The 12,945-nt window shown below is 38.8% G+C and overlaps 1 protein-coding gene across 9 annotated transcripts in view; it reads left to right on the forward strand.

The window, feature by feature from the left end:
- Positions 1-12,945, forward strand: part of ryr3 (ryanodine receptor 3) — a 380,840-nt gene that overhangs the window by 51,601 nt on the left and 316,294 nt on the right. For all 9 annotated transcript variants that reach the window (XM_063051027.1, XM_063051036.1, XM_063051064.1 and 6 more), the window contains exon 3: positions 4,160-4,267. In XM_063051027.1, the coding sequence (XP_062907097.1) occupies positions 4,160-4,267 (108 nt within the window). The remainder of the gene's footprint in view (positions 1-4,159; positions 4,268-12,945) is intronic.

Consider the following 12,945-nt stretch of genomic DNA (forward strand, 5'->3'; position numbering starts at 1 on the left):
ACAGCATGTTACATTACTTTTGTGGGGGTGATTGTATCAGTGACATCTGTAACTTTAGAGCTGAGATCGTGTGCAAAGTTATTGACAGAGGCCGGAGAGATGGTAGGCATGAACAATACCTTCATGTTTTCCGTGATATACCGTTTTGTTATTGGCTCTGTTTGAGCACTAGTGAATAAAGACATGGATATTCACTATGGATTTTCATCCATCTTTCAGGTAGTGGGTGTCAGACTCCTTCCAACCTTTGGCTGAATTATTTTTCCTAAAATGCCTTTTAATTCTCCTAAAAATTACCTTAAATATACAGTATGCTGTTAGTTATAGAACATAGAATAGTACAGCACTGTACAGGCCCTTTGGCCCACAATGTTGTGCCGACCCTCAAACCCTGCCTCCCATATAAGCCCCCACCTTAGATTCCTCCATATACTTGTCTAGTAGTCTCTTAAAGAATAATATGTTGGACCCGGAGGCTGGTGGTTATTCTCCGTAACTTCCGCCACCTCCAACGGGATCCCACCACTAAGCACATCTTTCCCTCCCCCCCTCTCTCTGCATTCCGCAGGGATCGCTGCCTACGCGACTCCCTTGTCCATTCGTCCGCTCTATCCCCTCTGGTCTCCCTCCTGGCACTTATCCTTGTAAGCGGAACAAGTGCTACACATGCCCATACACTTCCTCCCTTACCACCATTCAGGGCCCCAGACAGTCCTTCCAGGTGAGGCGACACTTCGCCTGTGAGTCGGCTGGGGTGATATACTGCTTCTGGTGCTCCTGATGTGGCCTTCTATATATTGGCGAGACCCGACGCAGACTGGACACCTACGCTCTGTCCGCCAGAGAAAGCAGGATCTTCCAGTGGCCACACATTTTAATTCCACATCCTATTCCCATTCTGATATGTCTATCCACGGCCTCCTCTACTGTAAAGATGAAGCCACACTCAGGTTGGAGGAACAACACCTTATATTCCGTCTGGGTAGCCTCCAACCTGATGGCATGAACATTGTCTTTTCAAACTTCCGCTAATGCCCCACCTCCCCCTCATACCCCATCTGTTACTTATTCATATACACACATTCTTTCTCTCTCTCTCTCTCTCTCCTTTTTCTCCCTCTGTCCCTCTGACTATACCCTTTGCCCATCCTCTGGGTTTTTCCCCCCTCCCCCTTGTCTTTCTCCCTGGGCCTCCTGTCCCATGATCCTCTCATATCCCTTTGCCAATCACCTGTCCAGCTCTCGGCTCCATCCCTCCCCCTCCTGTCTTCTCCTATCATTTTGGATCTTCCCCTCCCCCTCCCACTTTCAAATCCCTTACTAGCTCTTCCTTCAGTTAGTCCTGACGAAGGGTCTTGGCCTGAAACGTCGACTGCACCTCTTCCTAGAGATGCTACCCGGCCTGCTGCGTTCACCAGCAACTTTGATGTGTGTTGCTTGAATTTCTAGCATCTGCAGAATTCCTCTTGTTTGATTCCAGTCTAATTCGGTTAGGCAGGTCAATGCTTGTGTTGCTGGGCATGCTCACGTGAAGTCTGTTTATTCCCATTCTTAGATGCTGCCTGACTTGCTGAGTTCCTCCAATATTTAGAGTGTGTTGTTCAAGATTTCCAGCATCTGTAGAATCTATTGTGTTTTTGAAGAGCCTTACTCCTTTTTGCTCTTACATTATTTAATTGATAACTGATTAACATAATATGTATTGCCCAGGTGCAGCTTGAAGCTGATAAGTCCTGGTCAGCCTGAGTCCTCAGTACACACTAAATTGTTTCATCCAATATTACAGCCCGTTTTTGTGTTGCTGTGAGTCCACTGCACAGTTTGAGTGGAATACAAGATATATTTAAGTTGGCAGCCTTCTTCAGAGAGCAAGATAGAGTAACAGGCACAGAAAATGAGCACATCATACACGTGCACAAAGGTACACTTCTTTAGCAAGTGTGCCGTGTGGTCGGCAACCTTCTAAACAGCCATGCAGTCTCGTCGTGGATTCTTTGTGTAGACCAAGTTGTGTAAATGTGGTTAAAATTCTGTGATAGTACCTTGAATTAGAATGAGAAATGAGGAAATCACATAAAATGTCTTGGTGGGTGAAAGGGTGAATAAAATGACCTGAGTAGTCCTGGTGGAACTGCACTGATCAATGACTCAAACTGAAGTCAGCCTTGGAGTTTGATCATGATTTATGAAATGTGGCTGCCCAGGGGAGCCAAACTGATCAGTTTGTCACATCACTGGACCATTCAAGCTGGGCTGCAACAATGGCAGACTTGCTGATAATCCACAGTATTACTTTATGATTTTGATGAGCTTTGTAGGCCAGGGACTCGGAAGACAAAGGGAAAATTAATTATTAAAGTTACTTTAATTTAGTTTAATTCCTCCAATATTTGTTTTTGTTTTTAATAGATTTTTTTCAATGTTTACATTCGTTTTTTAAATATTCATTTTAATTTTAATAGTTTTCAAATGTGCCCATGTCGGAGCCATTTCAGCAATGAAAATAACTTGCGTGATTTCAGGGCAGGTGAAGTTCTACTCCAACCTGCCATATCCCCCAAACATTTTCCAGAGGGAAGTCCTCTAGCCCATGCCAGCAATGGTAAACTCACCATCTGGACCATACCACAAGCATCACAGAAGTTCGCCACAATGGCCTAGGTAAGTCTGGGCATGCGAAGATCACGGCCAGATGTTCCATGAAACGAGCCTGCTCTTGCATGGTTCACCCATTGATATTTCTGGCCTAGTAGTGCTTAGTTTAATTTAAACCATGGAATGTGTGAAAAAAACATTTCATCAATATAAAAATAAATAGAAAAGCTAACCATGTTAAATAATATTCTGCACCAAATTTATATTTGCTTTCAGAATACTAGAATTATTTTAGAAATGGTATATAAGTTAATTTGAAAGAGTATACATACAGTGTGTTTTACATTACAGGTAAGATTTTAATTTCAGAAACTGAAGGGTCATCGCAGTGTATGAAAAGCTGCATTAACCATTCTAATGTTTTATGACCACAACACGCTGGCAGAGCAGTTACATAATATGTGGTTTTGTTACTAGTATCAGACCTCATGAAGTATTACTGTATATAAAGATTCAGTAACGACTGCAGTTATTGAATGTTAACATTTGTCTACGTATTTATTCAAAGGAAGGGAAAATTTAAGTACAAAGTGGAAGATTTCCCGTGTCTCGATGAATAATCCCATACGTTGCATTACTAATAACATCTTTATATTTGATAATTCCACTTCCTTAATGGTCAGCTAGTTCATCTTCATATTAACTTTCTTATGTACTGTCTGGTTCCTGACCAAACATACGCAATTGTACTTATCTGCAGTTACCTAATTGTGGTGGAGTTTTAAGAGTTCACTTGAAATTTAAATACAATTCAATGGAAAAGAATCTTTTAGGAAAATATGTTCTTCCTATATGGAAGACAGTTGAAGGTACAGTAATAATGATCTTAACTTGCAAGTTTACTTCCTGGTCAGAACTGATCTCAGTCAGAATATTAATTTTGTATTATTTGGAGGAAATCAGGGATATAAACCACTGCTGGGAGTGCATTTATATTTGTATTCAGGGTGGAGTTTGGCTGGGGTGTTCTCGTGTCTCTTTTATCTTTGTTAATCACTAAAGATCAACCCGGAACCCAGAGAAAGTGGGATAGAGAGAAAATTCAAGAAATTGCCATTTGGCCTTTAATTCTTTGTCAGAAGTATAAAATCCCCCATGGCACTCATCATTTGTGTTATATGTAAGGAGCCAGCATTCTCCTACTACAGTTTAGAGCAGTGGCATCACGAAGTGGCCAATTTGAACAGCATGAATAATCGAACAACACAGAAGCTGATCAAACGCCAATGTCCCAGAAAGGTGTATTAGCTTTTGCATAGTTCCATGGATTTTTACAAGTTGTACCATATTACCTATCCTGTTGTTACAAATTCAAGCACATGGTTGAGTAACTTGGCAACGGACTTGATACCAGATAAACAAAACAGACAAAAGTAAAAGATGGATCTTAATTCTTCACGTCATCTCTTTTCTTTTACTATCTAGTTTTGTCATTGTGCAATTCAAAGTACAGATGTCCATTACTGTGATGACTAACATGTTTTTTTTTGTTCTTTATTTGCAGTATGTTCCTCCAGACCTTTCCATCTGTGTTTTTGTGCTGGAGCAGTCATTGTCTGTCAGAGCCTTGCAGGAGATGTTAACCAGTACAAGTGAAATGAGCAATGAAGGGGTAACTATCAAACATTTAAGTATTTGATTTTTCCACTCCATTATGCTCTAGAGTGAATGCTATTTCCAGGCCATAGGATTTTTCTTTGTTTAAAGTATTTACACTAGTCTGCTCATCATTGCTGTTTAGAAAATACCTATTTACAGACTCGTATCAAGTTGATTTGAATAGAATTGGCACCACAAATCAACATCCAAATTGTACACTGTTGCAAAGACTATTACCCTAAAGCATGGTGGAACAAAGAATGTACTGTGTGTTAAAATTTATATACTGATTAGATCACACTGGAGTATATCAGTCAGGCCTCCTCGTTACAAAGCCAATGTGTGGGCACTAGAGAAAGAATATTCTTAAATATATATTGAGTACAGCACCAAAATTGAGAAAGTAGAGCTATTGGAGAAGTCTGAGTAGGCTGGGAGGTTTATCTCATTGCAAACAAAAGGATTGGTCTGATAGAGATCTTCATAATGATTCATGGGTTTGACAGAGTAGAATGCAAAGTGGCTTGGATTTTGCAGATATTGCATCAACAAAAAAAAGTGGTGCCTTCATTACACTGTAAAATGAACATCAACCAGGATTTCCACATAGAATAGGTTAACGCGAAATCCAGATATTGTGATCAGTGATTCAACATTTGCAGTCAGGGTGTAGGGCTCCTTAATCTTCTCTTAACAGGTGATGCACTATCAATTACTCCAAAAGACTGGAAGTAGAGTAAATACTGAAAGGCTTTAATTAGCAGTAAATGGTCCATGTCCCTGCTGAGTATCTGCCCCGGACTGAGGGAGGAGCAGTGGCACAATCGCCTTTATTCAGGGTTCTGTGGGAGGAGCCACAGGAGCAGTCAGCAGAGGGTCGTGTCCAGACAGGTAACCCAGTTACAACATTTATATATATATATGGTTTACCACCACAGGCTCATGGAGAATCAAATTTTGCTTTGTTTTGTGCAGTCTAGTCGATTTGAAGGAAATTTATAAGAAATCTTCAGAAGTATTCCATATCAAACTTACTGGCCCTAGAGAGAAATATATATGCGTAGATTTTATTTCCCTTCGATAAATTATTTCAAAACATAATTGATTTTAAATTTAAAATAAATGATTTATGGTATTTCAGCTTTTTCCTAAACTACTTCTGTAGCTATGATGGCTCATTTGTTATATTACTCAAAGTCTTAAAGTCTTATCAGTGGATATGAAGACATTACCATAACTGCTGGAGGAGGTGTTGATTCTGTTAAATAATTAGAAAATAAAAACATCAATTACATCGACTAACCTGCCAGATATCCATAATTGAAAACAAAAAGTAACCAAAATACTCAGCAGGTCCGCTTGAGTGTCTGGAGAGAGGGACAGGCTTGATGTAAATGCCCATCTGGTTCACTAATTTCTTCGAGGCAAGCAAATCTGTCGTCCTTATACTGCCTGTCCTATGTGGTTGACTTGTGACGGCCCCTTCCAACACAAAAGTGGCAGTCAGCCAGCTCTAGGATTATTGAGAAAGGATCATTAGAATGAACAAGCTGGCCCTGCTAATTGTGTACTTAACTTGTCAGTGATGAAAAAGAGATTCTTATCTGTAATGAGAGTTCTGTAAAATGTTTGAAACCTCATCAAAGAAACTCTTGGTTTCTAGTTCATGAGAATTCCTTCATGGGATTGTTCACTCAGTTAGCTTACCGACACCAAAGCATCAGAGATCCCTCCTTAAAGGGACATTGATAAAGGAGAAGTCCTCATCATGCAGAATGATAGATTTTTATTGACAGTTTTCTTGAGGGTCATGTTCATGGTTCACCCTGAATGTAAAATTAGTCCTAAGATGCTTTCATGTGTAAATGAAGTCAAAAGAACACATCATCACTATTAGATGCTGCATAATAAATCTAAATGATATGTTCCGTATTGAAGGAGTGGTGAGGATTTGGGACTTACTACCATGTGAGTTAGTTAAGGTGCACACCCATGGAGGCATTTAAGGGGAACCCAGATGACTGAAGGCATAAAGAAATGAAATATCATCTTTGTTGGGTTGAAATAAGGTCAGAAAAACCTTGTGCAAATCCTGGACCAGCAAATTCTATTTAAATTGGCTTCTTTGGTGTAGGTTCTCATTGTTTCAGAATCAAGAAGATTCAGTACATGTTCCCACCTGCAATGTTCTCTTTATTTAAAATAAAATCATCTCAGATCTTTTCTTTAATGGTGCATAATACTCCAGTTTCAGATTTTAAGTTCCACTCTATTTTTTGAGGTGCTTAAAACTCTCCTTACTCAGAATGGTACAGACTAATGTCGTGCTAAGATATATCATGTTATTTGAAAATCACTTATTTTGTTGAATTCATTATTAATAATAAATCATTGATATTATTTTGGCAAGTGTGTTGTCAAGTTCATGCATTTTCTTTGCTGAATTTTGCATATTTGTGTGACTTTGCAAATTAATTTAACTGTTGGATTTATTTGCAGCTCTTAAAATCTATTCCCCGTGTATGTTGATAGCTGGATTATTTGGTGTACTGTTCTCATCAGGAATGTACAGCTAACTGAAGAAGGTGATTCAGCCCACTACACAGCAGATGTTTTATGTCAATTTTTGTTTTCTGCAGCTGCAGTAAACTCCAATTGGTTCCTTCTGGGAAGAAAATTGGCAAAGTCCAAACTTTCCGGCCTAAACCAGACCCTGCAGTGTGGTGTTCTCTGAACAGCCTTCTTTGTTCAAATGTAATTAGGATGGGCAATCAGTTTGGCAACGTCCATATCCCATGAACAATAAATAAAAGAGTTTTCCAACGTGCAAAGTCAAAGGATTTATCTGGATAAGATAGAGAAATGTACTTGTAATTTATTCTCTCTTTGCTGTTTCTTTTTTAACATGCTAGCCAATTGATTTCACCAAATGGGTATGTTTATTTCATTGGTTTTTCACCCTTCTTCTTACAAGCATGCAGTCAAAGTGTTGAACTCTAAACTTGCTTTCATAGGGCAAATTCCTTAAATTTGTTGTGTAATTGTATAATTATTTTTTAAAATTTACTCCTTTTAGTGATGGGATGAAAAGCAGTTTATTCAACTGTTTTCACTTCAACTGAAAGGGAAATGCGATTTTTGTTTATTATTTTGTATCTCTTTATTGATTAATTTGTTCTTAGGGAAAATATTCAATCATAAATTAGTGATCAGGTATGGTGAATTTTGCAACAATATCTGGTAATGCCTAAAGTGAGATGGCAGCAGTATCCAAACTTTAGCTGAACTGCCTTTCAAAGTTCAAAATTTATTATCAAAGTAAATATATATTACCATATTCTACACTGAGATTTGTCTTCCTGCAGGCATTCATAGGAAAAAAGAAATACCATAGATTTTACAAAAAAAACTTTGCTGACAAAGTTTTTTTCTATTATAGGAAACATTTATTCAGTGACATGGGTAGGTAGTTTCTTTTCTCATCTTGCTTTGCTTATTGATGAATCAGATTCAGATTTAATATCATTGGCATATGTCATGAATTTTGTTCCTTTATGGCAGGAGTACAATATAATAAATATAGAGAAAAAAAACTGAGTTAGATTAATTAAGTATATATATGTATATCAAAATAACAGAAATAAAAATAAAAGTAGTGAGGTAGAGTTCATGGGTTCATGTTCATTTAGAAATCAGATGGCAGAGGGGAAGAATCTGTTCCTGAACCACTGAGTGTGTGCTTTCAGACTTCTGTACCTCCTTCCTGATGGTTTTATGATGCAATATTGTGGTGCTTCCTGACTGACAAACATAAGATTTAAGGACTCTGATGTAATAAGTAAACAGATTCATCCTATGAAAACTTATCAAAGTCAACCTTTGTTTCTAGTCTATGAGAACTCTTTCAGCTGATAAAATCATCATAAATATTTGCTGATTACATATACCGTGGTTGAAGAAATCATGGAACCAGATAGAGGTGGACATGGCCCAGCTCTCACATTCCGGAAACCCACAATCATACTGAGAGATTGTGAATGTGCAGATCCATACCCATTGCTATTGCTGTTGATTGAATTGGATTGGACCACAAGTCTGGACATAGAAACTGTCTTCATGCTTACAAATTGCCTGATAACAGTTTGAAAGCTCATGCCATCAAAGGACTTTTCCATAGCTTCCGAATCTCTCCGATAATCAGTCACTTCAGAGCTAAAAATTGTTTACAAAATTCAAAAACATTCTAAATTTACTTCAAATCACATTCATCTTAAAGTAACTGAACCATTAATATTAAAAGTAAAAATTTGGAAAATTTCATCGAAGATCTATTTGAATGAATAGGGGCAGCTGTGGCTAGTATAAAGCATGTTAGGCCAAATGCAAAGTATATTCAGCCCCTCAACTCCATAGATTATAGAACTGCTGCTGAATATGATGCCAAGTGCAGCAGTGAAGCAAAAGATTGAATCTGTTGCCAGGTGATGTTTCCACCTTTACATTCTTCTGCTCTGCTATCTATCCAAAGGCATAATTCAATGTTGTGAATAGGATTATGGAAATCGGTTGGATTTTTTTTGAGTGGTTAATCACAATTTTATGTCTATGAAGATGTAATATTAGCAGGAGATGAAAGGGTCCCCATTTTTCCCAGGGTTGGATTCTTCAGTAGTCTGATTCTCAGACTTCACCTTAACGCTAAGCTGTTTGCTGCCTTGAGCTTAATGAAGGTAAAGGGGAGGTGACCTTCACTGCCAAGTAGAAGGAAACTGACCATTTTGAAGAGGGCTATTTGCTGCAATGCCATTTAGGAGGCAGAGCAGTGGGTGGGCACACATCTTGCATTAAAACACCCAAACTAAACCAGCCTGTAACAGTTTCATGAGATGATGAGGTTAAAAAAAAACAGACATGGGAATTTTGTGAGATAATCCGGACTGACAATATTTTTACCCTGTAGCATTTGCAAACATTTTTTATGTGAAAAACCCCATTAAATGATTTTACTCAATTGATGCTGAATCTGCAGGTAATTGTGTCTTGACTATCAAAGGGAGAATATTTCCTGTGTTGCCTTGGATGATGGCCAAAAAGACATTAAATTAATAATACAATTTTACTCATCAGCAATTTAATTTGCTGACAATGACATGAAATTTTTTGAATATATTTTTATTTAAAGTGTTAATTGGAAAGTGCAAGCTCACAGAATATTTTTTAAATTTGATTTTTAAATATAGAAATGAACAGTTAAAATGAAATAAACTCAAAGGGTTCACAAAGTACTGAGGTTGTTGATTTATTTTCTTGAGAAATCTTAGTAAGCACATACTTAATAACATGCTTTACTTGTATTAGCTCAAAGAGAATAATCCTTCTCTTTTGAATCAGAAATATTAGTAGCTACTAAATGTGCCTCTTTAAAATTGAAGGCAAACCTTTACATCACCTTGACTAGTCCCATCCCCATCCTGAACTTGAACAAAAGAAATATAAGAAAATTAAAATAAAAAATCTGGAACTCTGAAATGAAAGGAAGTGCTATAAATGCTCAGTTAGACAGTGTCTGTGGAAAGAGAAACAGGGTTAACATTTCAAGTTGGAAATCCTTTGTTTAGACTTGAAGAGTGAGTAAACAAGTTTTACGTTGCAGCCAAGTTGGAGGAGGGGTGATTCAGACCAAGTAGTGTTTAGCTGTAGATGTAATCATGTGGTTAGTAGATTATGTGAAGGACAATTCATTGAGTGCAAAGGATGGTGACTTGGAAAGTGAGAGCAAAGAGAACTCTACTACTGCTGTGTTCTGCAGAAGAGGGAGTGAGAGCAGAGAAGTAGGACACAGATCATTAGAAAAGACATGTCAGGAGATATCAATCAAGAGACTCCACCAAAATCTTAACACTGCAGCAAGCCATGCCTCACCTGTCAGAGATAAACCCTTTGTTCCATGCAGCCTAATTCCAACCTCTCTGCAATATAAAGCTAATTATTATCCCCTTCCCAGAAAGTCTGCCTCACCCCAAGAACAGGCTCAAGTTGTCATTTAACCATATACTGCCAAAGGAAACAATGTTCCTCCAGACCAAGGTGCACAACACAGTGCATGCAACTCGCATACACAACACATAAAGTAAAATTACCATGAATAAATTAACAAATAAAAAGGTGCATTTATGACTCAAGTTAAAAAGTAAACATATGACACTACTGATGCTTCATATGTGATGAGACCTGGGTGGTGGAATCGAATTCAGTGATCTTATAGCCTGGGGGAAGCTGTTTTCCCATCTTAACAGTTCTTGTCTTAATGCTATGGTACCAGCTGCCACATGTGTGCCACAGCTCCTGAGGTGATGCTGGATTGTGTAGCAAGAGAGAGAGTTCAAAAGTAGCGAGCGGAGGCAGTCAGGACATTCTGTGTGCCTCGGTTCCCAAGGAGACATTGGATTGTGCATAATTAGGAACTTGGCAAGGGCCAATAAAAAGTAGTTTAAGTGGAGCAACCAATGCAGAAGTGGACATTGTCAGAGTGGAGAACTCTGGCTTTGGCTCATAGAGGCTTCAGTGAGGAGAGACAAAGACTGTAGGTAGATTTTTTACTGTTTAATTTTTATTTCTATCTTTCTTATTTCAAGTTAGAACACTGGAGATGCCAGGCAGGATAATGGAATTCTCCTCTTGCAGGATGTGGGAAGGCAGGGAGATCCCTAGTGTTCCTGATGACGACACCTGCAAGATGTGGTTGGGCAGAAAGAACTACAGTCTGCAGATCAGTGGATTCGAATGAAATAAGGACAGTGGAAGCAGGCAGGCTAATTGTCTTGGTAGTTACCATGTGTTTGAAGGAAATGGAGGTGGCCATTTTGAGAGGCTGTCCTTGCAGACCCCCATTTTGTGTACTCTGAACTGATTCTTGCTCTGGGACACTCTATTCAGAACAATTAAATGTGGGCACAAGGAGTTTCTGTTGTTGACTTGTTAAGCCTGAGAGAATTCTCAGATAAGCTGTGTATTGTGTAGAATGGCAGATTTGCAGAAGTAATCTTGTTAGATTTAGGGTCTGGGAGAACCATAAATTACCAGTAGCCAATAACACTGCAAGGTACAGCTATACAGCTTTGGATACTGTTGGGGGGAGGATCAAGCAGAAAAAAAAACACAGCAGTCAAGTCTCTGGAATTGAGCCTGATTCTGTGGCTCAGAAGGGAAGGGGTAAGAAGAGGAGTGCAGTAGTGATAGGGGATTCCGTAGTTAGCAGAGCAGACAGGAGATTCTGTGGACATGAAAGACACACTCAGATGGTATGTTGCCTCCCAATTGCCAGGATCAAGGATGTCTTGGATCAGGTCCACCATGTTCTAAAAGGGAAGAGTGAGCAGCTGTAAGTCATGGTACCTATTGGTACCGATGATATAGATAGGAAAAGGGAAGAGGTCATAAGAGAAAATATAGGGGGTTCGGTAGAAAGCTGAAAAGCAGGACCTCCAGGGAAGTAATTTCTGCATTGTTGCCTCTGCCGCGTGCCAGTGAGAGTAAGAATTGGATGATTTTGCAGCTGAATGCATGTCTGAATAATTGATGTAGGGGCCAAGGTTTATGAGTTCTGTAACATTCTGTAACTTCTGGGGAAAGAGGTGACATAGGATTGGAAGATGTAGAATCCTTAAAGAACTGCAAAAGTAAAAAGATCATGATGGGAGTTATATGCAGGCCTCTGAACAGTAGCCAGCATGTGGGGTACAAATTACAGCAGGGCATAAAAAAGGATTGTAAAAAGGTTAATGTTACGAAAGTCTTAGGAGTTTTCAATATGTAGGTAGGTTGGAAAAATCAGGTTGTTGCTGGATCCTAAGGGATGGAATTTATAGAATGCCTACAAGATGACTTTTTAGAGCAGTTTGTGGTTGAGCCCACTAGGGGAAAGGCAATTCTAGGATTAGGTGTTGTGTAATGAACCAGATTTGATTAGGAAGCTTCAGGTAAAGGAACCATTAGTAGACAGTGATCATAATATGATAGAATTCACCCTGCAGTTTGAGAGGGAGAAGCTAAAGTCAGCTATGTCAGTATTGCAGTAGAGTAAAGGGAATTGCAGATGCATGAGAGAAGAACTGGCCAAAGTTGATTGGAAGGGGACACTATCAGGAATGACAGCAGAACAGTATTGGCTGGAGTTTCTTGGAGCATTTTCAGAAGGTGCAGGATCCCAAAGAAGAAGTATTCTAAAGGGAGGATGAGGTAACCATGGCTGACAAGGGAAGTCAAAGATTGCATAAAAGGAAAAGAAAGAGCCTGTAATATAACAAAAATAAATGGGAAGTTAGATGATTGGGCAGCTTTTAAAAACAAACAGAAGACAACTAAAAAATCTATAAGGAGAGAAAAGATGAAATGTGAAGGTAAGCTAGCCAATAATATAAAAGAGGATTCCATTTTTTTTCAGATTTATAAAGAGTAAAAGAGGAGAGGGTGGTTATTGGACTGCTGGAAAATGACGCTGGAGGAGGGGTAGTAATGGAGGACAAAGAAATAGCAGATGAACTTAAGTTTTTATGTTAGTCTTCACTCTGGAAGACACTAGCAGTAGTATGCCCGAAATTTGAGCATGTCAGGCAGCAGAAATGAATGCAGTTGCCATTACTGAGGAGAAGGTGCTTGGGAAGCTGAAAGGTCTGAAGGTGGATAAGTAAT

This window comes from Mobula hypostoma, chromosome 1, assembly GCF_963921235.1.
Source record: "Mobula hypostoma chromosome 1, sMobHyp1.1, whole genome shotgun sequence".
Lineage (NCBI taxonomy): Eukaryota > Metazoa > Chordata > Chondrichthyes > Myliobatiformes > Myliobatidae > Mobula > Mobula hypostoma.